Source organism: Phoca vitulina, unplaced genomic scaffold (genome assembly GCF_004348235.1).
Source record: "Phoca vitulina isolate PV1807 unplaced genomic scaffold, GSC_HSeal_1.0 scaffold10, whole genome shotgun sequence".
NCBI lineage: Eukaryota > Metazoa > Chordata > Mammalia > Carnivora > Phocidae > Phoca > Phoca vitulina.
The window spans coordinates 26,985,953-27,012,196 of NW_022589713.1; the positions used below are offsets into that span (position 1 = coordinate 26,985,953).

The following is a 26,244-nucleotide window of genomic DNA, read 5'->3' on the forward strand; positions in this document are numbered from 1 at the left end:
TCTGAATGTGTACACTAAAATATAAGCAGAATTCCTTTAAATAGATGACTTTATTTTCCAACTCAGAAGTGTGGTAACATCAAGTTACTAAAGAAGCATTGTCTTTCTCTGAATAGTTCATGATTTAGTTTTGAGTCTATAAAGGTTTCAATTACCATTTCGGCTCCTGCAAGTTATAAAGCCTGAAATTATAATACCGACAGTTTAAAAATCACCTGATTTGGTCTCCTAATTGTAGAGGTGACGAATCCACTGGCCTTGCCAAAGACTACAAAGCTAGTAAGAGACAGAGCCTGGGTTACAGATCAGTTCTCAGAGGTGGTCTGAAATGTCTGGTAAGGTACACAAGGCACAGAATATTACACAGAACTCTAGTCATATCTGAAAGACCCTGATGTGAGACTGATAGCCTACCTTTATAATTCTTTTTCTCCAGGGCAACATCTCTCTGTAAGAGTGCACGTCTGGTTCGGTTACAGCTTATAAACACTGGTTAGATGTGTCCCCAGGGACACATTTATTTAGAACAGGCATCTTATCTTCAAGTTCCTCCTCAGCAAGAGTTGTAGCAGCTCTACCTTTCAGGGCTGGTGACTCGATTCTGAGGTAACCGTGAGAGCGCCGCTGCCAGCCAGGAAGCCTTGACATGGAGCCTCCTCTCAAATGCCATTTCATTAGCCTTATCTAAACACAAGACCCACATACACAAATCTGATCTGCTCTGATCTGGCAAAGCCATTCATTCAATTTACTAAGCTGGCAAGTTTTTCTCTTGTTCTGCTTCCAACTTCACTTCCTTTGGCTGCTTTTCATCTTGTCCCAATTTTCAAGGAACATGCAGAATATGGATAAGGAAACTCCTGATTCTTTGACCATTTCACTTTTTGACTTTTCTTTCTTTTTTTTTTTTTTAAGGTTTTATTTATTTGACAGAGACACAGCGAGAGAGGGAACACAAGCAGGGGGAGTGGGAGAGGGAGAAGCAGGCTTCCCGCCAAGCAGGGAGCCCGATGAGTGGCTCAATCCCAGGACCCTGGGACCATGGGACCTGAGCCAAAGGCAGACACTTAACAACTGAGCCACCCAGGTGCCCCGTGACTTTTCTTTCTTACTTTTAGCTCTGGAAAAATTGTGAGCTCAGTATATTTTCTCTGCAATACCATGACCAGAACTCAGTGTAGGAAATATAATGGAAATGGTATGCTACGCAGAACGGGAACTGAGTTCTAATGAATGCAAGACTGAGCACACTGGCTTGGTATGGAAACTGAAAGCACAGTGGGGACAAAGCAACAAATTTGTTTAAGTTTAGAACGGCAAAGTGGGTGTCCAATTTCAAAGAAAGGACTAATTTTAATAATCTTAATAACTAAGCCAAAACATAATTCCCCTTTTTATTAAGGAATACTAATGACTTTGAGGTAGGTGATGCTGTTATCAGATGAGGAAGAAATCAGGTGTAAGACATAAAAATAATGATACTGAGAGAAAGAAAGCACTGATTTGAAATGATCTTCCTTTAAATTCACATGGAAAATTGAGAACACTTCAATTCAAAGTTCTAAGCACAAAATCCAGGCATGTCACGTCATGGACTTGCTTCTTTAATTGGAGATGAACTCAGCAGCCAATGGTAAGGAGCCACACACTAATGGCAGAGCCAACTACGGAATGGTTGTCCCCATGAAGGAAGCCAGTGACTTTGCATTTGATTTTTCCAGCTTGGCTCATTCCCAAATGTTCAGGATGTGGATTCCTAAAGTCCTCTTCAGCATTTAACTAATTCTTTGTGGGTGGAAGGGGCTGGCACTGTTTCTCCACACATAAACTGATCCTAAGACAGAATAAGAAATTATATTAATCATTGAGTGTGTCACAAATGCATCAATATTAGACTTTAGTTTTGTTGCAGAATCAATCTAGCTGTTAAGGTTTAAAAAAAATTTTTTTTCAAGGTTTATTTATTTTTTAGTAATCTCTACACCTAACGTAGGGCTCAAACTCACAAGCCCGAGATCAAGAGTCTCATGCTCTTCCAACTGAGCCAGCCAGGGGCCCCGCAGCTTTGTTTGTTTTTCATTGCTATATCACTTCGTCTTTGTTCAAAGAGTCAATGTCGGCACCAAAATTATAATCTTAAAAATGCTTCAGTTTTTAGTCCCGAATTCACACTTAAAGCACCTTATAAACAAGCATCCACTTGTCAAATATCACATTTGTAAAGATATATCACACCTTTTTTAAGTTTCTGTATTAATTGCTACACTAAAACTTCTCCACTTCAATATTCGGTCATTTGAATACCTGTCCTCTTCAAGGTAATTACTTTTACAACTAAAAGGGATAGCTCTTTATGTTTCCTTACACAGATAATCTGCAGTGTCACCTACGTTGTAAAGGAAATCCAATCTCTTGATTATGTATCCTGGCTTCTGTCTGCTACCACAGGCCACCTCTGCCTTCCAGGTTACCCCTCATCTCGCACGCTCTGATCCCCAGCAGGGTCAGCCCATATTGTGTCCACACTCTCACACCCACCCAGCACCTGGAGCCTCCTCCCCGACCCCAACTTCCTCTTTGGAATTTATGGTCTGTTGATCAGCACACTGCTCCATATTCTCAACCTCTTCTTTAAAACATTCCTGCGCCTTCTTACTCTAACCCAGTGGTTCTCAAGAGGTGGTGGGAGAGGCGTGCTGATGTTGTCTCCAGGGGACACTTGGCAATATCTGGAGGCATTCTGGGGAAGGGCTACTGGCGTCTAATGGGTAGAGGCCAGGGATGCTACTAAGCACCCTACAATGCACCGGACAGCCCTGTACAACAAAGAGTTATTAAGCCCCAAATGCCCATAATGCTGAGTTTGAGAACAGGCTATCCCCTAAGGACACCATTTCCCTATAACCTCCTAAGTGGTGGTCCTGTGTTCTCTCAGAGTGCCGGTACCACAGAGACTGGAGGAGGGGCTGGCTGCTCCTTTCGGCCACTGTTCTCCTTCCCTCCCTGAAACCCACCAACTTTGACTCTTATGACATGACATGTATCATCACTGGTCCTCTCTGTGTTTTCTGAACCTAAAGTCCATGGTCAATTATCACAATCCCTCGTCTCTTACTCCCTCCTACCTACTTGACAAAACCACAACCCTGGTTAAATTTAACCTCCTGTGTCTATATTCACCCACGTAGCTGGATGTCTACCACCTTAAACCCTCTCCTGATCCTCTATCACCACCAGTTACTGCCCCATGTCTCTACGCCCCTTTGCAGCAAACTCCTTGAAAGAAACGTCTATGCTTGCTGCTTCCTATTCTTCTCTTGTTCTCTCCAGTAAGCTTTCCACCAATCAGGCTCTGTCTCTATTACTTCATCAAAACTGCTCTTACCACCATCCAAATGGCCTCCCCATTAAAGCCAGTGGTTAATTTTCAGTTATCTATCAGTGGCATCTGATAAGGTTGTTCACTTCCTCCACCTTTCCTCATCTGGCTTCCAGGATATGGCACTGGTGGTTTCCTCCTTCTTCCTCTTCGGCCAGCTTTGCTGATTCCTCACTTCCCTCCCTGACCTTTAAATATGGGGAGCGACTGAGCTCAGTCCTTTCTTTTGTCCATCTCTATCTAGATTCACAGCCCTGGTGATCTCATCCAATCTCATGGCTCTAAATGTTATATATATATATGCTGATAATTCCCAAATGTACAGCACCAGCTGATCTCGCTCTTTGAACTCCAGACTTGCATATCCAATTGCTTTCTCACCTGCTCTCCAACTGGATCAAAAACAGACCTCCTGAGCTTAGTGTGTCCAACTCCTGCCCCTATACCTGCAGACACCTCCCCGTCAGGTGATGGTAAATGCATCCTTCCAGTTATGAAGACCACAGATGTTGAAATCATTTTTTATTCCTCTCATATCCTATATTCAATCAGTAAAAACAATCCTTATCCTTTAAAGTGTATCCAGAATCCAACCACTTCTCACTACCTCCAGTGCCACAGCTTGGTCGCAGCCATCCATCTCCTCCTCTGGCTCGTCTAAGGGCCTCCTCCTGTTACCCTTGCTTTATTCCTACCCTTGCTTCCTCATAGTCTACTCTGAACACAGCAGCCCGAGGCACTCTGTTATAACTTAAGTTGGATTGTAGCGCTCCTTTGCTTGAGAATCCTTCAATGGTTCCCTAAGTCATTCACAGCAAAAGCCAAAGTCTTTAAAGTGACCCACAAACACCTCTGTGATCTGCCCCACTCCACTACTTTCCTCCTGAGCTACTCCCTCACCTTCATCCACTCTGCTCTGGTCACACTTGCTGTTCCTCAATAAAAACAGACACGTTCCTGCCTTAGGGTCTGTCCACTGAAAGTTCCCTTTGCTGGACTGCTTTTTATCCCCTAAGGCTCACTCCCTCACCTCTTTCAATCTTTGCTCAATAGGGCCTTTCTCAGTAAGGCCTACCCTGATCACCCTATTTAAAATTGCAACCTCTTCTCATACCAGCACTCCTAATCTCCCTTACCCTGTTCTCTTTTTGTTCCAGAACACATTTTGATATAAGAATAAATCTGTAAACTTCTAAATTATAGCATGCTTCTCCCATGAGACTAACTGCCTGGTGCTACCTGCCCTATACTCATTTTAGAGTTCATCCTTAAGAATGTTAAGCTCTGTTATATGTCAATCATATCTCAAAAAAAAAAAAAAAAAGGCGGGCGCCTGGGTGGTTCAGTCGTTGAGCGTCTGGCTTCGGCTCAGGTCATGGTCCCGGGGTCCTGGGATCGAGCCCTGCGTCGGGCTCCCTACTCCATGGGGAGTCTGCTTCTCCCTCTCCCACTCCCCCTGCTTGTGTTCCCTCTCTCGCTGTGTCTCTCTCTGTCAAATAAATAAATAAAATCTTAAAAAAAAAAAGGAAAAAATACTGTTAAGCTTCTTACTTTTAAGACTCCATTCAAAGTACTGACCAAAAGTTGGGGTAGAGGTGGGCAATAAGAACATTTGTTTTCTACTGTCAATATCCTTGAGTGAAAAACAGTAAGAAAATTAAAGACCAAAATGAAATTGTAAAATAGCAGCTATGACATATCTCAAAACAAGATAATGCAGAGTTCTATCTGTAGAAGCCAAGTAAGAAATACTATACAACTGTTCCCTCCAAAATAAGTCCAGGAGCTCTGAACAATTTTAATCACTTATTAAATAAAGGAGGAATACAGACTGCCAATTAAATAACCTTTATAATTATTTTTCTATTTAATAAGTAATCAATAATTTCCATTAATTACAGTGCAGTTTTCTTTTTTGCCTTCTCGACAGCTAAAATGAGTTAATTTGATTTTTAAAGTTGCAATTTACAATACAGCTGTTTATTAATAGTTTTATATATTTGTTTTAGGAGTGGGGGAAAAAATTTGTTTAAAAAAATACATAGCACTCACCTAACACACTATTTTTTTTTTTTTTAAAGATTTTATTTATTTATTTATTTGAGAGAGAGAATGAGGAAGAGAGCACATGAGAGGGGAGAGGGTCAGAGGGAGAAGCAGACTCCCTGCCGAGCAGGGAGCCCTATGCGGGACTTGATCCAGCGACTCCAGGATCGTGACCTGAGCCGAAGGCAGTCGCTTAACCAACTGAGCCACCCAGGCGCCCTCACCTAACACACTATTTTTTTTTTTTTTTTTAAAGATTTATTTTATTTGACAGAGAGAGAGATAGCGAGAGCAGGAACACAAGCAGGGGGAGCGGGAGAGGGAGAAGCAGGCTTCCTGCCGAGCAGGGAGCCCGATGTGGGACTCGATCCCAGGACCCTGGGATCATGACCTGAGCCGAAGGCAGACGCTTAACGACTGAGCCACCCAGGCGCCCCTCACCTAACACACTATTAAGAAACGTTCTCCAGCACTTACAGATTGCTCTAGGTCCTTGCCTTGCAACCCTCCCCCACACCTTTTAAAATTCAACTACTTACCTTGTCATAAATCACTTTTATAATGAGAGAGCAGCTAGGACACGTTGCCACGTCTTCCCCATTCTCCAAATCTTCCTACAACAAAATCAAAAGCCGTTAGGTATTGTCTTCCCTTTGCGATCTCCTCCTTCCAAACTCTTTCCACCTCTATGGGCAAGCTCCTTTGTAGCTCACGTCCCTACAAGGTATGCGAGGGCCAAAAAGGCCTGCCCAGAAAAATACCAACTCCATTTTTCCTGCCAAGCGGTACTTAAAAATACCCAGGAAGAGGGGCGCGTTGGTGGCTCAGTCGGTTAAGATCCAACTCTTAATTTCAGCTCAGGTCATGATCTCGGGGTCCTGAGATCGAGCCCCACCCCAGTTCCGTGCTGGGCCTGGAGCCTGCGTAAGATTCTCTCTCTCCTCCCTCTGCTCCTCTGCCGCACCTCCCACCCCCACCCCTTCTCTCTCTCTTAAGACCAGACCAGACCCGGGAAGGTTAGCCAAGGTTCATCGCCTCAAAACCCCTGAGAAGACAACAACGTGTCCCTGCCTCCAAAAAACTATCCCAGGAAAGGAAGTGGGACCCTAAGTGGGAAAGAATGGCAAGACTTAAGCTCCCGCCATCCAACCTTTCCCACGCCCACTCTCCACCCCTCGGCCGGACTAAAGGCCAGGACGATATGCCCACTGACAGATCAAAGAATCAACTTTATGGGGACTCAGAGACAGGATAAAGAGGGCGTGTGAGCCGCAAGGTGACGGAATGGCGGAAGGAACGAGGAAGAGCAAAAACGCGCCTGCTCCGACGAATGGCCGGGCGGGACTCTGAAGTTACCTTGGTAATGCAGAAGTTATCCCCACATGGGCAGGGGTAGAAATATGCCTCCGAGTCTTCGTCATATTGGAAGTCCTCGATCTCCACCTCGTCGTGAAACACCGCCATTGCCCCAGGGGCCAGCAGAGGTTTGGCGCCCCCGCCAGCCGACACAGCCCCGGGACGGTCTAACTTCGCGGGCACTAGTGCCAGCCGGGTGTCGTCAGCCCGCACCGGCTCGGGGGCTATCGCTTCCGGCGCATAGACAATGACGCAACTCCGGCCTCGGAGGCCAAATGGGTGACCGGGTAGCGGTCACCATGGAGATGGCGGAGATTAGGGGGCGGAGACTCTGTCTGTGGCGGCTCGCGGCTTTGTACTGTGTTCCCGACTCCGGCTGTCGGAGGCACCGACCAATAAAATGTGGGGATAGCTCGCGCTGCTGTGACGTCATGTCACCGGAAGGTCTCCGGCGAGGGTGGCGGAGTTCCGCCAGGTCAGCTAGCTTAGGTTCTCGCGGCGCCGGCGGTGCCGAGGCCGCTTTTTGCGGCCGCCGTTCTCAAGTCCGCGGAGCTTAGAGAGGCCTGGAGCTGGGTCCGCGGAATCGGTGGCATCGACCCGGCCCTCGACGTCCTTGGGGAGAGGAGGGTGCTCCTTTGCTTGGTCTCAGGCGGCGGCCGGAGCAGCTCTGCCTCTTGGACCTCCCTTCCTGCGTCCCCGGTGACGGACGAAAAGTTCGCTTGGAATTTTGATTCACCGAGTGACCTTGAGCTCAGGGCGACGCATACCTTGTAGGGCTGCACTCGGCTATTCAGGTACATCCCTGGCTCTTCCTCACCCCGGGTTATCTTCAAATACCCTAAATTTTGTTGTCAAGAGGACCAAGAGAGTGAAGGCAGATTGAGTTCTAGTCCTATGTTTGCCAAGCATATACCATTATTAATGACAGTGATTTGTAAAATAGTAATAACATCACCTTTTATTATTGGGAGTTTGCTATGTACCAGGTATTGCGCTAAGAATGATTCTTACGTCAACCCTGGGAGTTTAGGTGCTATTCCATATTATTAATCTCCAAACTGAGATACAGAGAATTGGGTATCTTGACTAAAATCACCCATTTAGGAAATGAAGATCCTGTCTGTCCCCAAAGCCTCGAGACAAATTACTTAATTTATTTGAACCACGGTTTCTTCTTTGTAAAAGGAATGGCATCAGCAGATATTACCATGAGGCCTCTGTATACGTTGAAACGAAATGCAAATAAAAGGTGGTTTGTCCTGAAAGCAATGCTAGTGCCTGTTTTAGTACAACCAGATTCCGTGGGGATATTGCTCCATCACCATGCATTTATTCAAATTTAGGTAGAGAAGGAATGCAGTGCACTGAAACAGACACTTTTGAGAAATAGATCTGAGGTCAGAATCTGAGTGTTGGGAACTAGCTCTGGCAGCTGGATATTTACATTTTTTTCCAAAGATTTTATTTATTAGGGGCGCCTGGGTGGCTCAGTCGTTAAGTGTCTGCCTTCGGCTCAGGTCATGATCCCAGGGTCCTGGGATTGAGCCCCATATCAGGCTCCTGGCTCAGCAGGAAGTCTGTTTCTCCCTCTCCCTTTGCCACTCCCCCTGCTTGTGCTCCCTCTCTTGCTATCAGAATAAATAAAATCTTAAAAAAGAAAAGATTTTATTTATTTATTTGAGAGAGAGAGCGCACTAGCAGGGGTGAGAGGGAGAAGCAGTCTCCCCACTGAGCAGGGAGCCCAACGTGGGGCTCAATCCCAGAACCCTGGGATCAGGACTCCGAGCCAAAGGCAGACACTCAACAGACTGAGCCACCCAGGTGCCCCTGGATATTTACATTCTTTGGGCCTTATTTTCTCTTCTAACTAAAAAACGGTTGGATTAGAGATGATACACAAGATCACATACAGATCTAACTTTTGCATGGAAATTACGAGATTTACTGGGTTCACAATTATATATACCATATTTCTTTTATATTTACATGGTATGTTTCATGTAATACCTACATGTATACACATTCCTATGCTTATTTATGTACACATACTCAGGTTTGCATGAAGCTACCAATTTTGTGCATACTGAGTTGAAAGCTCCACCTGGTTTGAGGCTTGAAAACCTAAAGGCAGAGAGGAGTCTTTGGGAGAAAATCAAGAAGTTACATTTAAGAAGTTTGTGGAAGGTTATCCCAAAGACCTCACATTTTGCATAATTGAAGACCTACCTGGCAGTTAGGAAACACTTGTTAAACTTGTTGAGGCTTAACTAGGATGATTTCCAGTGTGACTGGGCAGAGGAGAAATCCCAGCAAAGCCCACCCAGCTCCGTGGCTGCTCCTTGTATCTCTGTAGGCCCAGATACTCCCCAGGTAGTCCCTTGAAGACAGGAGGACAAGTGAGAGTCTTCCAGGGTCTGTTCTGTAGTCCTAGTGATCATTTTGAGGTTGGAAATCATCTTTAGTTCTTCAGGGTTTCTCAGCATAACTACCTACAAATTAAAGATGAGCCCTTTTTTGAATGTATAGAAATGAGTGCATTCATATTTGGTTCTTGGAAGTATGAATTGGTAGACCTTTTAGAAAGCAATTTGAACCTAGCAAAAACAATTTGCTGGGGAATTGTAAAATTTGAGGTTAATAGCCCTGGAAGTTACAGGAGTTGTTGGGTAAAATTTTTTTTATAATTTTTTGTAATTTTCCAACTTTTTTGGAGTATGTATTACCTAAAATGGAAAAAGAAAAACTAGTGAACCACTTACTAATAATAATGGACACTATGTGTCCAGCACTCTATCAAATGTTTTCTATGCATGATGTCATTAAAACAGCCCAGTGAGGTATAGGTATCATTAGTCCCATCATCAACATTGGGAAACCAGGGGCTGAAGAACTTAGCTAAGGAGGCAAAGCTGGTAAGTGGCAGTAAATTATGGTGAGAACTCAGATCGGTGAGACGCCAGAACTTAGGCTCTTAAATAACTTTGATGTCATCTGTGATATGATGGTATTGAAGCAAAGCTAGATTAAACATAACAGCCCTGAAGCTCTGCAGACTGCTGAGATTGGCTGCTGGAACAGTGCTGGTGCCCTTGAAACCTAGATTTGGGAGTCTCCTTGGCTTTCCATACTGCTTTCATCCTGCCTCTGTGTGCCAGAGGTGATTCCCTGTATGGTTCTGCCCAGCTTGAGTTCATGCTGTGCTGAAGAAAGTAAAACCATAACCAAACATGTAATGCAGGGTTTTTTTTTTTTACTCCACCCAACATTTTTTTAATAAAGCATTACAATGACATTTTTTAATAAAGCATTACAATGACTACCCAGCATTTTTAAATAAAGCATTACAATGACTACTAAAACTTTACTTTTACTCCTAAAAGGGAATGGAAGTGTTTTGTAACAGCCATTTTTGGACCTTGAGAGTATGACCAAAGCAGATTTACTAGTTGCTATAGGATCATTTGCAATCACAAACTTAAAATTCAAAAAGAAGTCAAGTCTGTTGAAATGCACCATGAGGCTTTGAGTGAGGCTCTTCTGGAGACAGCGCGGGCTTCTATGTCAAGAACGTATCTGTCAGAGATGTTCGGCGTGGCAGTGTGGCTGGTGACAGCAAAAATGACCCACCCGTGGAAGCAGCTGGCTTCAGGGGCTCAGGTGATTATCCTGAACCATCCAGGCCAAGTCAGTGCAGGATATGCACCTGTGCTGGATTGTCACACAGCTCACATTGCTTGCAAGTTTGCTGAGCTGAAGGAGAAGACAGATCGTCGTTCTGGAAGATGGTCCCAAGTTCTTGAAATCTGGTGATGCTGCCATTGTTGATATGGTTCCTGACAAGCCTATGTGTGTTGAGAGCTTCTCTGACTCCTCCTCTGGGCCGTTCTGCTGTTCGTGACATGAGACAGACGCTTGCTGTGGGTGTCATCAGAACAGTGGACAAGAAGGCATCTGGAACTGGCGAGGTCACCAGGTCTGCCCAGAAAGCTCAGAAGGCTAAATGAATAGTATCCCCAATACCTGCCACCCCAGTCTTAATCAGTGGTGGAAGAATGGCCTCAGAACTATTTGTATCAGTTGGCCATTTAAGTTTAATAGTAAAATGGTTAATGATACAATGCATCGTAAAACCTCCGGAAGGAAAGAAGAATGTTTTGCCGACCATTTGTGGTTTTTTGTGTATGTGGCAGTTTTAAGTTATTAGTTTTTAAAATCAGTACTTTTTAATGGAAACAACTTAATCAAAAATCTGTCACAGAATTTTGAGACCCACTAAAAGTTTAATGAGAGAAAAAAAAAAATTCTTATTTTTATCATAAAATGTTAACACTGCTGATCTGGAAAGTAATAGTGACCAAAATTCTCAGCATGTGATCGAATTTAGAATTAGTTTGTAATTCTGAATAGAAACTGTGTTTTGTGAATGCTGTTGCATATCAGGCTGAGGGGAGTTCAAGCCACTGCGTCTCTAGGTTGTTCGGCGGGGAGCAGAAGGCAGGGGTTAATGGTATTGACTTGATTTTTAGTAACACTCCTGCGTGCCAGGCACTTGCATAGACATTTGTGCCTCTCAGCAATCCAGTGAAGTGGTATTGGCATTCACATTTAAACATTTTAAGAGGTGACTCGCCCAAGATGAAAAAGTAGGAAGGAGTCGGACCTGAGCCCAGTTCCACCGATTTCAGGTCAAGCACGATTTCAGGTCAAGCACTCCGTAACTTTGGTACCACTAGGGTTCCCTTACCAAATGCCAGATGCTGGGAGCCCCTTTCTTCCCTCACTGACACTTAGGGTTCTAAATCAACAGGTGCCATGATAGTTCTGTGAATTTATTTTATTTCAGTGTATAAATGCTCTTGGAGGCATTCTTGGTTTCTCGCTCCTCTCTCTTCTTTTTTTTTTTAACTACTCTCACAACTCATCCAATCTGTTAGCAAATCATAAGGCTCTAATTCCAAAATATACTCCCTATTCATCTACTTCTGTCATCTTATAGCTTTATCCTGCTCTCATCTTAGACTGGAGCCTTCTTTTTTATTTTTTTATTTTTTTAGACTGGAGCCTTCTAACTGGAGACTCTTGCCCTCTGTGATCCATTCTTTACATAGTAGCTTGAATGCTCCTTTAATGTAAATGTAAATTAGGTCATTGGGTCAAATGTAAATTAGACCCTTTAATGTAAACCTCTTCTGTCTTATTCAAACCCTTCAGTTGCTTCCCATTGCCCTTAGAATAAAGGCCATACTCTTTCCGTGGTCTGATGTGATCTGGCACTTGTCTACCTGCTGGACTTACCGCTTGTCACTGTCACCTAGCTCCCCGCTCTCCAGTCATACTGGCTGTGGTTCCTGTAACAGAGTAGGCTTGTTTCTGTGATTGGGCCTCTGCTGATGGCTCTGTCCTAACTGTCTGCTTTGCTGCCCCTTCCTCATCCTTCAGGTCTCAGCTCAGATATCTCTTGAGAGAGACCTTTCCTGATATTCCCCCATTCATTTCCTTTATCATACTCATTGTAATCTCTATTTGTCTCATTAATTATCTGTTTACTATCATTGGCTGGACACACTGTAATAAAAGCTTCATGATGACAAGGGCTTTGTGTCTAGTTCTTTAGTGTGTCTCCACAGCCTAAAATAGTGCCTGGCACCCCAGCAATTCTTAAATAAATTGAGTGTACTTATTGAACAGAAACCAGTATAGTTCGTTTTAAATCTTAATCTGTCGCCTGCAGTAATTTTTTTTACTGCTTAAGTGGATACGTTTTATTTATTTATCATAAGATAATTTTCTGTTTCAGAAATAGAGTTAAGTAAGAATTTTTTGGTTGAGGTAAGGCCTGTGAGGATAGAAACATTGATGGAATATTGTTTCCTGTATCATTTTAGAAAATCCTTAATGTGTGTTAATTTTCTATAGCTAATCAAGTACTTACATTGAATATATGAAACTATTGGATGTATTTCAAAAGATGGGTAGATTTTTGTCTTTTATTTTTGTTTTTAATACCTTATTGCTTTGGGGGGCCCTTTGAACACAATTTGATAAAAATACCCTTTATTTACCAGTAGGTGGCACTCTTGGTCATGGTTACTGGCATTCAAAAACCAGATTTTAGAATTTTAAAGAGAACAGCTTTTAAAAATTAACATTTCTTTCTTTTCTTTTTTTAAAGATTTTGTTTATTTATTTGAGAGAGAGCGCACGCACCGCCCGCACGGCAGGGAGGGGCAGAAGGAGAGAAGCAGACTCCCTGCTGAGCAGGGAGCCCAATGCAGGACTTGATCCCAGGACCCTGGGATCATGACCTGAGCCGAAGGCAGATGCTTAACCAACTGAACCACCCAGATGCCCCAACACTTCTTTATTTTCAAGTTCAGTTGAGCAGTAGACCCTTTAAACAGCATAATCACCAAAAAGTCTATCTTATTTGAGGACAATTTTTTTTAGCCACGGTCATCTAAAACACTGAGCAGAACAGTGTCACCATATTAACTATATATGAGTTCAATTTTGTCAGGGAACTTGGCCTTAAGTGACATGTAACTATATCATTCCAGCCATTGGTCTGGTCTTTTTTTTTTTTTTTTAAGATTTCATTTGAGAGAGAGAGAGAGCAGGAGCGGAGGGGATGGGCAGAGGGAGAAACAGACTCCCTGCTGAGCAGGGAGCCCGACATGGGGCTCGATCCCAGGACCCCAGGATCATGACCTGAGCAAAAGGCAGACACTTAACCAACTAAGCCACCCAGGTGCCCCTGCTCTGGTCTTTCATGGGTTGGGTATCATAAGGAACAAGAGTTAAAGACAGGCCAAGGAAGCTGAAAAAGGGAAGCAGTAAGAGAAACAATCAGAAGGGACAAGTGGAAACACAAGGGGGAAGAATTGATGGGAAGGAGGTAGTGAAGAGTAGACTTGCTGTGAGGTGATGCTTGCTGATTATAATGAGCCTTTCCTTTTACAGCCGAGAGTGCCTTTTCACTGTTTCCCAGAACATGGTTCTTACATGTCGTCTCTGCCATTGCAGGAACTTTGTGAGAATTTCAGTATATGACTCCTAAAATCTCATGGACTTCTAAAGTAAGTTTCGCCTTCCTTCTTTCAACAATGAATGCACCATTTTTGGTTTAGTACATTTAAAGGAGAGAAACTACATTTAGTAGTCATATATGAGGTGAAAGGTCTCATGTTTTTTTTCATTTACTAGAGAGAAAAATGGTGAGCAGCGTGTTTACCCACAATGGTGCTACGACATACTATGATAGGAAATAGATCTCTTAGTTAGAAAGCAGTGCCTTTTGATATGACTTGGTTATAACTGACTTTATCATCACTTGATTATTTACTTTTATTTGTTTTCTGTCTCTATCTTTTTTTCTTTTTTTTTTTTAAAGATTTTATTTATTTGTTTGAGAGAGAATGAGAGACAGAGAGCATGAGAGGGAGGAGGGTCAGAGGGAGAAGCAGACTCCCTGCTGAGCAGGGAGCCCGATGCGGGACTCGATCCCGGGACTCCAGGATCATGACCTGAGCAGAAGGCAGTTGCTTAACCAACTGAGCCACCCAGGCGCCCTCTGTCTCTATCTTCTAAAACGTTAGCTCCCTAAGAAGGTCTTTGTTTCGTTTATGTCTGTATCCCCAGTATCTGCAACATAATGGACTCTTAATAAATATTTGTCAGATGAAGGACTAAACGAACAAATATGGAGTAGGAATGTAAGCACACTTAGCTTGAATTTTTCTAACATGAAATTTCTTACAATTAATTTATATAGTTCCTTCCAAAGAGTTCAGAAAAAAGGGTGTGTACATACATTTTCATCTATTCTCTAACTAATATAGGACAGCTATATATGGCAATGTAATGTGTTAAATGTGACCATCTGAGAGAAATAGTCAAAAATTGGCAGAGGATAACAGAATGGTAGGAATCAAAAAAATGTATCATCTGACTCACCGTCAGTGCTTTTTTTTGATAAACCTATAGGTTTTAGAATTTAAATGTCGGGTAATCTTTCTGGTTTTTCTTTTTTTTTTTTTTTAACGTTTTATTGAAACAGAAGTACATAAATCCTTGGAGGACAGGATTAATTTTTTTAAGACTTAATTTTTTTTTTTTAGAGCATTTCTAAGTTTACAGTGAAATTGAGGGGTACGTACAGAGATTTTTCCATGTATTCCCTGCCTCCACACATGGGTAGCTTCCCCATTATCGGTGTCCCCCACCAGAGTGGTACATCTGTTACGGCTGACGAGCTGCACTGACACATCATAATCACCCAGAATCTGTAGTTTACTTCCCTCTTAGTGTGGAGTGTTCTGTGGATTTAGACAAATGTATAATGACATGTATCTATCACTATCACTATGGTATCATGCAGAGTATCTTTAATACCCTAAAAATCTTCTGTGGTTCGATGAATTTTTACAAAATGAAAATACCCATGCAGTCAGCATTCAGATGAAGAAACAGCATTGCCGCTGTTACCTCCCCAAGGGTAACTGCTAACTTGATTTCTAATGTGGGAGATTAAGTTAGTCTGTTTTTATACTTTTTATGACTGGACTCATACAATATATGCTTTTTTTGAGTCTGGCTTTCACTCTTTTCATTCAGTGTGATATTAGTGATGCTCATCTGTGTGACTGCACGCAGTTGCCGTTGGTTTATCCACATGGCCGTGAACCTCGGACAGTTTGCTGCTTGCGCTTTATCTAGCAAGAAATACTAAAGACTTACGTGGTGCTCGTTGGGTGGAATACAATTATTAGGCAGTTATAAAATCTCTCCTCTCCTCTAATAGTGTAAGATCAGTCACATGAGCTTGGTTAGTGATTTTGGAAACTAACAGAGGGTAAGGATATTTGATGGCACCACTAAGTACGTAGGTATGTACTATGGGGGTCGGGTGAGTCAGCTCTAAATAGTGGCAGAAATTTTGTCAGGGTGGAGTTAGGCCTTTTAATTGCTTTGTTTGTTTTGTTAGAGCAGCTCATATGGCTACCAACAAAAATCCAAACTCTTCTTCATTGGCCCCTGAAATTGTCTGATATTTCCCTGCCTTTTCTTAAAGTATTTTAACTTCAGTTTTATGTTTGCGCAGGAGGCACCATGGTCTGTGCTGCTGTCGCGGTCCCTGGGCTGTTGCGAAGCTCTGCTGGGACCGTCTGCACTCCGGCTGCCTCGCTGAGGCTGACAGCCAGCGCTTTGCGCCACCTGACTCTAGCGAGGTGGGTTTCTGGCCCTCAGTGTCATTTGAGGTGATTCACAGACCTGACCTGCTGATGTGCGTGGGAGGCTCATCAGACTCCTGAAGGCATATCAGAACATCTTGCCTAAATAGGCATGCCATCCGGAGACCGTTAAACTTGAGTTAGATGTGCAGATTTTCACTGACCACTTCCTAGGCTCCGTAATGTTAGAGTGTACTATGAATAGTCATGATATTATAGGGGAAACTAATTATTTTTATGAGGATAATACATAATAATCTAATTTTGCTTTCTATTAAAGCATAATGAAATCCAAAAGGAAAACTGATCACTTGGAGAGAACTGCCAGTGTCGTTCGTCGGGAGGTTTGTATCTTTGGGCTGTGGCAAGCTTTTCTAGGCTGGACAGTGTACACAGTAATGACCGGCTCATGGAGAAGGCCACAGATGAGTTCGATCCCTTTGAAGGACAATCCGGGGAAGTTTGTTATTTTTTTGTTTAGAACTTTTCGGATAGGACTTTGAAAAGATGACAGCAAAATACTCACATTTTTCCTTTAAAACAGAATAAATGGATTAATTTTTTTTTTTAAGATTTTATTTATTTGACAGAGAGAGAGACAGCGAGAGAGGGAACACAAGCAGGGGGAGTGGGAGAGGGAGAAGCAGGCTTCCCGCGGAGCAGGGAGCCTGATGCGGGGCTCGATCCCAGGATCGAGCCGAAGGCAGACGCTTAACGACTGAGCCATCCAGGCGCCCCTAAATGGATTAATTTTTGATAAAGGGAGTATAGCAGCAACTGAGGGACCTACCCTCACATGTGTAATGTTTAGAGTTATATTTTAAGGATAGAACTTTGACAGCCTACATTTTATGAGTAGCTTACCTTTTCCTTTCTTTCTAAATTTTTTTATTTGTTTCTTTTGGCATCATGTCTCAAAGTCCTTGTTCTTATCCCTACTTTAGAACAACTTCTTATTTCATCAAAGGAGAAAGCACTAACATCTGAGAAAGGAAGGTGGATGAGCTCTTGTTACCCTTCCCATGTGCAGATTTTTTTCCGCCATATTCAGACCCTAGAAAGCTAACCTACCACTGAAGGGCTGTCAAGGGCTGGGAAATAAAGGATCCTCACCCTTTACCTCAGTGAGTAATCCCATTTTCTTTTACAAACATAAATTGGATATTGGATTTTGCTTTTTGAGTGATTCTTCACATATTTAGATATATTTAGCTTAGTGTTACAGTACATTCAAACTAACAGTAAGAAAACTATTATACACTTCTGTAAACATGGTCAGACATCTCATTGTTGCAGGAATTTAATTTTTAGTATTAATAGTAAGATATACTTTAATGTAAAAGACTATTGTGTAGGCTCCATTTTTCAAGCTAATACTAAAGAAAATTGCTTTGAGATCAAGAGTCATGTGTTTGTGGATTCAGTTTTAGACCAATATTTTTTTGAGATGTCTGTGTAAAATTAGTTCAGCATAATAGATTTATGGATGTGGAGGAAAATACACTTTTCCCAGTGATGATAAATCTGAAAGTACTTTTTTTCTTTTTGGTTTGCTCAACATACAAAAATGCTCATTCTGTAAATGTGTGATTTTTTAGGATTTCTTTTTAAAAAGTGAAATCTTGGGACGCCTGGATGGCTCAGTCAGTTAAGTGTCTACCTTTGGCTCAGGGTCCTGGGATCGAGTCCCGCATCAGGCTTCTTGCTCAGCGGGGAGCCTGCTTCTCCATCTGCCTGCCACTCCCCGTTTGTGCGCGCACCTCTCTCTCTCTCTCTGACAAATAAATAAAATCTTTTTTAAAAAATTAAAAAAATAAAAAGTGACACCTTGCTGGTTTTGAAGAAAAAGCAGTTTATTTAACAAACTTGGACTACACTCTTTTCTGTTGTATTTTGAGGCAGGTAGAATTAGAACAGGGTTTGGTATACTTTCTGTAAAAGGTCGGTAAGTATTTTACTCTTCATGGGCCATGTTGTCTTAGTTACAACTACAAAATTCTGCCTTTGTAGTGTGAAATAGTCATACGTAACACATAAGCAAATCTGAGCAACTCTGTTCCAATAAAACATTATTTATCAAAATACCCAGATTTGGCCTGTGGATCATAGTTTGCCAATCCCTGAATTAGAGTAGCATTTCAGAATTTCTAGGACAAAATTATTGAGACTCTTGGGGGTTATTTTGAGTGAAGTTTCTTGTTTTTTGTTTTTTTTAAAGATTTTATTTATTTGAGAGAGGGAGAGAGAGTATACAAGCAGGGGGAGGGGCAGAGGCAGAAGTGGACTCCTCCCCGAGCAGGGAGCCTGATGCCAGGACCCTGGGATCATGACCTGAGCCGAAGGCAGATGCTTAACCAACTGAGCCACCCAGGGGTCCCTGAGTAAAGTTTTAAAAAAAACTACACAGGAAGTTAATGTAAGCTCTAATAGTGTGATTGCAAAGTTAAGAATTGTAATGCCCAGAAGTCAGAAAATGCACCTATGGTATGACCTTGGCAGAAGAATTTTCCAATTGCAATTCTTTTTTTCTTTGTTCCTGATTTCCTCTCGTCTCCCAAACAGAATGGGAACTGGGAGCCAGGAAGAGCTGGATAAAGCCAAATGATGTCTGGGCTACAGCTTCAGAGGATATAAGGTCACCCTCTGAAGGGTGGGCTCACCCCAGCTCCTCAGAGGATAGCTCCTAGCCATAGAGCAGGAACCTAACCTTGGACTTGCCGAAATGAACAGCACCTCAGCTTGGGCCATAATGGAACTGGATCACCGTCTCATAACTCTCTTGCCTTTAATTTGTATTGCAAGTATACTTTATAGAAAGGACTCCCAGCATGTCACTTGCTCTTCAGTTCAAGTCTGTGAAGTAGCCTCAGAACAGGATGGTATCTGCATTTTATGAAAGAGGAAGCAGAGCCCAGGAGATAAGCTAGTGGCTCTCCCTGGGCCAGAGGGAAGCTCCAGCCCCATTTCTGACTCCTAGGCCTAAGGACCCTGCTGCCCCTCCTGGAGTGGGCAAAGAATAGAGCACTCACCCACCCAGAAATGTTTTTCCCTTGTTAGGGCTTGAGTTTCCTCTGAAGAATTTATTGAATGACCATATTATGATGTTAATGCTTCTTTCTTATCTGGGGCTATAAATGTAACCAGCCTGAGGTCATGTTGATGCAGGAAGCTGAGGTCTGAATTGGATGACATTTGACTGTTTGTGTTCAAGTTCACATTTTTTTCTTAAGGATCAAAGAATAAGCAGTCTGGGTAACCTTAGAAATGTCACGGAGATAAAAGTAAGATTATGTAATGCTGTAAGGATTGTTGAAGCCAGACTAAGATTTCACTGGAGGGGTCACTCCATGCTTGGCCTCTAGAAGGCCGGCCCACTGAGCAAGATGGACTCGTCCTTCAGTTCGGTGGCAGAGTTTGGTAAGGAAAGCATTTTTTAAATGACGAATTCATATGCATTTATTTGGAAATATGCCAGACACTAGGCTAGGTTAGGGTTGCCGCCCTGAGCATGATACATAAAGTCCTTGACCTCAGTTCTAGTTGGACTCTGATCAGAAGAGACTGATTTTATGCACCTAATTCATTGTGGAGAAACCACTAATCCTTTTTCAATTCTACTAGTTTGCTTCTTCTAGAAGCCTAAGCCTTATCCAAAAATGCCTTATGTGTATCATTACCTTTTTGTTGACAAAGCACTCTATTATATCAAGTTGCTACTTGATTGTCACAACCACCCTGGGGGGGTGAAGGGATCCTCACCGCATTTCACGGATGAGGAAGTTAAGATTTCAGAGATTTAGATGCAGTGACGCTGCTTCCTGATTTGCCCAGGCTAGCATCCCATTTCACTCTCACAGGTGCCCTGTTTGGGATGAAAATTACGCTGTGGCCTACATTTAAAGGACTTGTTTAGTAAGTGGGGATCTCAGGTCTTGAATTCAGATCTTTGATATCAAATTGGTTTCTCTTTCTACTACAACAGAACAATGTGACACTTGATTTAGACCAAGTTTACTTGAGCAACACAATGGAAGATAAATTTCACATATCCTCATCTCTGTTCCAAATCAAAACTTGACTGTGGAGAGAGTTGGGGCTGGTACAGTAGTTAATAAAGTCAAATGGCTTGGCTCCTGGGACAGAGACCTTTGGGGGTCCTATGGGCCCCGTGCTGACTATTGAGTGCTAATAGTCTGCTTGATTTGTGGTTTTGCGGAGGCTTGGGTTTGAGTGGGATGAGCTGCTTAGCTAGAGATCTGGACCGTGTCCTGAGTTGAAGCCTTACAATTCTCTGCTAGTCATCACCTACCCATTCTGGGCAGATTGTATGCTGGAATGGCCTTCAACTTGGGGGCCTATGTGGCAGGCATCTCTTTAATATGGAATGTTTCTAACAGTTGGAGACCAGTTTGCTGTGCTTGTTGGAGTCTGATAGCCTTTGAGAGATTATCCAGCCTAGGATGAACAGTAGTTGGCATTCCAGCCTTACCACACTGTCAGCTCCGACAGCAGAGCATGGTGGGGAGAAACCTCCGGCGGCCACCACCAAGAGGTAGCTGTGTGGCTTGTGGAGGGCCTGGGCCCAGTCTTTTGGTGAGACTCCCAGGGAGGTGTAGTGTGATGGCCAGGCAGCTGGCCTGGGGCTCCTCAGGATGCACAAGTCAGTCCACTCGGGATGGAAGCCTGCAGAGAGCGGGGCTTGTTGGTGGAAGGCCCGGCACAGCCAGGCTGTAGCCGTAGTACCCAGCACAGTGCCGATGTGGTACTGAGTCGCATAAACAAGTGTTAATGCCACCTCTGTGGCTGATTACCTGAACTGCCTTGGATGAGTGACTTTAAAGTAGGAACGGTGACGGCCTCCATCTCAAGAGATGAGGTGATAATGCGAGTGTATTATATGGATCTATAGAGGTAGAGCTGTGAAAAATGAGGACTTGCCTATACTGCTACTTTCTAGCAATGCCCAGAACTTGTTAATGTCTAAAATGTGTAGGGAACGCCTGGGTGGTTCAGTCAGTTAAGCATCTGCCTTCAGCTCGGGTCATGATCCCGGGGTCCTGGGATTGAGCCCCACGTCGGGCTCCCCACTCAGCAGGGGGTCTGCTTCTCCCTCTCCCTCTGACCCCCACCCCTGTTCGTGCTCTCTCTCTCTCTCTCTCTCCCTCTCTCTCAAATGAATAAATAAAAATAAAAAATAGAATGTGTAGTGTCAGTGCTTTTCACAGACACACTTTTGTTCAATAAATTAAGCCATTTGAAAGGCCAGGCCCTTTTCTGTTTTTCCCCTAGGGGATCCAATCCGATGAAATAGATGTTATTTTTGATCCAGCAGTCCTGTTCTGAGTACCTGTTCCAGGTGCAGGCCCTGCAGCAGTGCCCGAAGCAGGCAGAGCCGCTGCTCTATGTGGGGCTTCATTCTGGTGCAGATCAACCAGAGAGTGTCAGATGTCATACATCCTTGAAGGCAGTAAAACAGGGCGGAGTCATGGGAGGCCAGAATGGCTGGGGGCAGGGGTGCTGTTCTAAACTGGTGTGTAACACTGGAGCCAAGACAACAGGGGAAAAGAGCCAGCCACATGCACAGCATTTCTGGTAGAGGAACAGACAAGAGCCAAGGCTTCGTGGCAGAAATGAGCTTGGTGTGTTCAGAGGAAGGTGGTAGGATGAGAATTAGGCAGGGCCCAGGTTGTATAAACTATTACGGGCTTGTATAAGGGGTTGGGATTTTATTCTGAGGGGGATGAAAGGTTTTTTTTTTTTTTTTTAAATGTTTTATTTATTTATTCATGAAAGTCAGAGAGGGAGAGAGAGGCAGAGGCAGAGGGAGAAGCAGGCTCCCCGCCTAGCAGGGAGCCTGATGCGGGACTCAATCCCAGGACCCTGGGATCATGACCTGAGCCGAAGGCAGACGCTTAACCATCTGAGCCACCCAGGCTCCCGGGATGAAAGGTTTTAAGCAGGGAAATGCCATATGATTGGGCATATGGGTGACCCATTGGGTGAAATGGGTCACCTTTTTGCTCGGTAGAACACGGCTTTTGTTGGGCTTTGACACCAGCTAGAGGCTAAGGACACAGTCCCAGGAGAAGTGATGGAGGCTCAGAGTAGGGTGGTAGTGGTGGGGATGGGGAACAGTGGGTGGAGCTAAGACGGAGGGCTGATGGGATGCACAGATTGGGGGTGGAACGGCTGTAGTGGGTGCGATAGGAGCAGAAACCAAGAGACTTCTAGCTTTGGGGTTTGAATAATCTGAGTAGATTAGGATGGTGGTATATATTTGCTAAGATGGAGAACAAGTTGGAGGAGGGGAAACAAAGTGCTCAATTTTGGAATAATCCGGGGTGGGAAGGTGGAGTGTGGGTAGAGTTATAGATGAAACAAGATTAGCCATGAGTTTCATCGGCTCATATCGACTGTTGAATCTGGGTCATGGGTACAATGGAGATTCATTATACTATTTCTTTTTTTTTTTTTTTTTTTTAAAGATTTTATTTATTTATTTGACAGAGAGATAGAGAGAGAACACAAGTAGGCAGAGAAGCAGGCAGAGGGAGAGGGAGAAGCAGGCTCCCCGCAGAGCAGGGAGCCCGATGCGGGACTCGATCCCAGGACCCTGGGATCATGACCTGAGCCGAAGGCAGCCGCTTAACCGACTGAGCCACCCAGGCGCCCCTCATTATACTATTTCTATTAGTTTTGTATATGTTTCAATTTCCCATAATAATAAAAAGGAAGAAAGTTGGGGAGATAAAAGAGTTTTGTAGTTGGATGTGTCATTTGAAATGGAAATTCAAATCAGCAGTTGGACATGAGTTTGGAGTTCACTGCTGGAAATAAAAGGTTTTAGCCATGTGGAGAGTAGGGGGAAGGGAGCCCGTGACTCAGCCCTGGGGTGTGTCAATATTTAGAGGTGCAGCAGAAGAGAGGGACAGCAAGGCCAGAGGGAAATCAGCAGGGTATTGGGGAGGCCAGGAAAAAGTGTTTCAAGGGGGGAGGGGCCAACTGTTGAACTCTGCGCTGAGAGGCATCACTGGATGTAGCAAAATGGGTGGTGGTGACCAGAATGACCGGTAGTGCATTGCGGAGAGTAAAAGCCTGACTGGACTGTGTTGGGGGGAGAAGGGGAGAGAAGAAAGCAGAGCCAGGGCCATATATAACTTTTGAAAATGTTTTATGTGAATGGGAGCAGAGAAATGGCCAGACAGCTGGATTAAGGGAGAGGCTTGTTTTGTTTTTCTTTGGAGAAGTAGCAAAGCACCGCAGCCAGATGCCTGGATTTGAATCTCTGCTTTGCCACTTATTGGCCTTGGGAGCTCAGTTTTGTAATATATAAAATGGGAATGATGGGCACCTGGGTGGTGCAGTCGGTTAAGCCTCCGACTCTCGGTTTTGGCTCAGGTCATGATCTTGGGGTCTGGGATTGAGCCCCTCGTTGGGCTCCGATCTCGGCATAGAGTCTGCCTGAGATTTCTCTTTGTTCCTCTCCCTCTGCCCCTCCCGCCTGTGCTCTCTTTCTCTCTAAAATAAATAAATAAACAAATAAATAAATAAATCTTTTCCAAAAAATGGGAATGACAATAATAATGCCTGCTTTCTAGAGTTGTTGCAAAGAATGCATGAATGAGTGTATGTGAAGGGCCTGGAGCATGTTAAGTCATACATAGGTGTTCGCAGCTGACGTTACGTAAGGTGGAAGACCCAAGTGCTCGCGTGTGTCTCGTGGAGAGGGGAGGGGGGGGATATGTGAGAGAGGGTACTGCTGGAGAAAGCAGAGAGGAAACTCAGCCCAAGTGGACGGGTTGGCCTTTGGTAGGAGCAAGGAGAATCCATTTGTCATGCCAGGATGAGGTGTGGACAGGCAGAAGCTACTTACAAAGTTGTCCAGTTGACAGGAATTTGTGGTCTTTCCTTGTCAATAAATCACTTCAGTTAAACCAGTTTCTTTTAGTCAGATTCCTACTCATCAGATTGGTTTTCTGCCACAATTTAATAATGTCTTTGGGCCTTGATCTCCTTATGTGTAAAATGATATACTATTTTGGACAATGACTAAATTTTCCTTTGACTCTGAAATTCTCTGTGCCCTAACGGTATTTTTGTTTAAGGTTATTTCTAATCCTGGCTTTGTCTAAATTTTTAAACAGCAAACGAATGAATGGGAGTGAACAGAGGAAGCCAGCTAGGTTTCCCAAAGAAAGACCTATTTCCTGCACAGAGAGTTTTGCAGCAACAGTAACAACAAAATACCCTACTTAAAACCATTTTTTAAAATCAGTATGATGGAATTTCCTTTTAGATGCTGACTCCATCAAACCATTAAAAATGTGTGCTAGTAAAAGTTGGCAAATGTATTGTTATTTTATTGAACAGTAGAAGAGTCTAAATGTTATTTTATGGAAAACTTCATTTCCTGCCATGTGTTTTAACTTAGGACATGGCTAGTTGAGGTTTCAGTTGTGAAATCTTTTGATCCATTAAGCATGAGAACAAGTACAAATGGTAAAACGTATAGTTTCTCCATCATGTTTTCTTTACTCATAAAAGTAAAGAAAGAATGGCATATAACAAGGGCCGTGATTACAGATCTTAATTATATGAAACTAGCTCCGGAATAAAATAAGATGTGGCCTTCAAAAAGATTTTGCTAATGTTTTTAATCCACTTTACTAGAAATCTTTATATAGTATGTAGATTTGCATTAATTGAATAAAATAAAGTGTTAATAGGAAGGCATGTCTTTAAAAATCATGAATCGTGCAACATATTTTGTGTGACCCATTAGAGCAGTTTTGCCCAGATTATTAGGACTAATAGCAACAGGTGTATTACCGTTTGTATTAATAGCAATAAGCATAAAGCACCTGTGAACATTTTTGTTCATAGAGACTATCTAAATGAAAATATGACTTTTTAACAGAAAGTGTAATTTCTTTCTTCATTGAATTTTATTTTTGAACATTAGCAAATGGTTGTTGATTTCATTTTACATAGTCTAGCATTTGATTATGAAGCATGCTCACCTTCCAGCTGAAATTCGGTGTCCCTCTGCCTGGCTCCCCCTCAGTGATTGTGAATGTTGGTTTCCCTGCCACCAGGTGACTCTTGAAGATGTTTTTAAAGCTATTTAGTTTTATCAATGAATCCGACAGATGCCTGTTAAACTGTTATAAATGAAATAATCTAGCTCTTGGCTATGTTTTTACAGATTATTATGTTGAAGGAAAATAATGAATGTTTATAAAATAAACTTTTTTTTTGGTAAATCTAAGAAAAATGAGAGTAATAACATAATGGAGAGTCCTCTGATGAATCTTATTACTTGTTTTTGTAATAAGATATTTAAAATAGAGTGTCTGGCGGGATACCTGGGTGTCTCAGTCGTTAAGCGTCTGCCTTTGGCTCAGGTCATGATCCCAGAGTCCTGGGATCGAGTCCCGAGTCGGGCTCCCTGCTCAGCGGGAAGCCTGCTTCTCCTTCTGCCTGCCCCTCCCCCTGCTTGTGTTCTCTCTCTCTCTCTCTCTCTGGCAAATGAATAAATAAAAAATCTTTAAAATAGAGTCTGGCAAATGATGGAAGAGTCCTGTTCTACTGAAGAAATCCCACTTTCCCTTACCTCTCTCACCGTATTAAGCATGAATCTAGATTTTCTGTAGTGGTTACTCCTACCCTTCCTTTTCTTCTTAAATAACAAAAGTCTCCTGAACTTCTACTAATTTTTGTTCAGGAAACTAACTTTTAAGTGACTTTAAACTAGAGTTTTCATTCATTCTGCAAATATTTACTGAATCTTCACCATGAGTTGAGCCCTGTGCTTGATCTAGGGAGTTGATATAGATGTAGATTCTACCCTATACCTGACCTCAGGAGGCTTGTGGTCTTGTGTGGTGGAAGAGACACGTTCATGAGGATTGATGGTTACATTAATATGTGCTAAGTATGATAAGAAGACAAACATTTTATTGGTAGAGTTGAGGGGATAGGGAGAAGCAGAAAAACGTCAGGCAGGGATTAGTCTTTGAGCAGGGACTGAAAGGGTGGGTAGGAGGTTGATGGACAGGGTTGAGAGTGTGGTGCGTGCCGAATAACCGAGGCAGGGTTTTGGGAGGCCGGCAAATGTCAGGTGCCTTTGAGAACCAGCAAATTGTCCAGTTTGTCTGGTAAACCACTAGCATAGGGATATAGGAGAGGTCAAGCTACAAAGGCCTTTTAGCATTTTTTTTTTTTCCAAGTTGA

At 43.1% G+C, this 26,244-nt stretch overlaps 2 protein-coding genes across 7 annotated transcripts in view; one reads left to right on the forward strand and one right to left on the reverse strand.

Annotated features, from left to right (window-relative positions):
• Nucleotides 1-1,591: 1,591 nt before the first annotated feature.
• On the reverse strand, nt 1,592-7,033 carry DPH3 (diphthamide biosynthesis 3). Of its 2 annotated transcripts, XM_032408757.1 has the most exons (3): nt 6,782-7,030; nt 5,965-6,039; nt 1,592-1,834 (listed from the first exon to the last, which is right to left on the reverse strand). In XM_032408757.1, exons 1-3 carry the CDS (start codon nt 6,887-6,889, stop codon nt 1,769-1,771), a joined length of 249 nt encoding a protein of 82 aa, XP_032264648.1. In that variant the 5' UTR covers nt 6,890-7,030; the 3' UTR covers nt 1,592-1,768. The 2 variants fall into 2 exon arrangements, with proteins under 2 accessions (XP_032264648.1, XP_032264649.1); XM_032408758.1 differs by lacking the exon at nt 5,965-6,039 and having other exon boundaries at nt 6,782-7,033.
• Nucleotides 7,034-7,191: 158 nt separating this feature from the next.
• OXNAD1 (oxidoreductase NAD binding domain containing 1) overlaps nt 7,192-26,244 on the forward strand; it is a 40,991-nt gene continuing 21,938 nt past the window's right edge. The window contains exons 1-4 of one of the 5 annotated variants that reach the window (XM_032408753.1): nt 7,192-7,575; nt 13,805-13,857; nt 15,882-16,008; nt 16,292-16,355. In XM_032408753.1, coding sequence (XP_032264644.1) covers nt 15,890-16,008; nt 16,292-16,355 — 183 coding nt within the window. In that variant the 5' untranslated portion in view covers nt 7,192-7,575; nt 13,805-13,857; nt 15,882-15,889. Of the gene's footprint in view, nt 7,576-13,741; nt 13,858-15,881; nt 16,009-16,291; nt 16,356-16,955; nt 17,136-26,244 lie in introns of those variants that run through there. The other 4 variants (XM_032408752.1, XM_032408754.1, XM_032408755.1 and 1 more) reach the window with 4 other exon arrangements.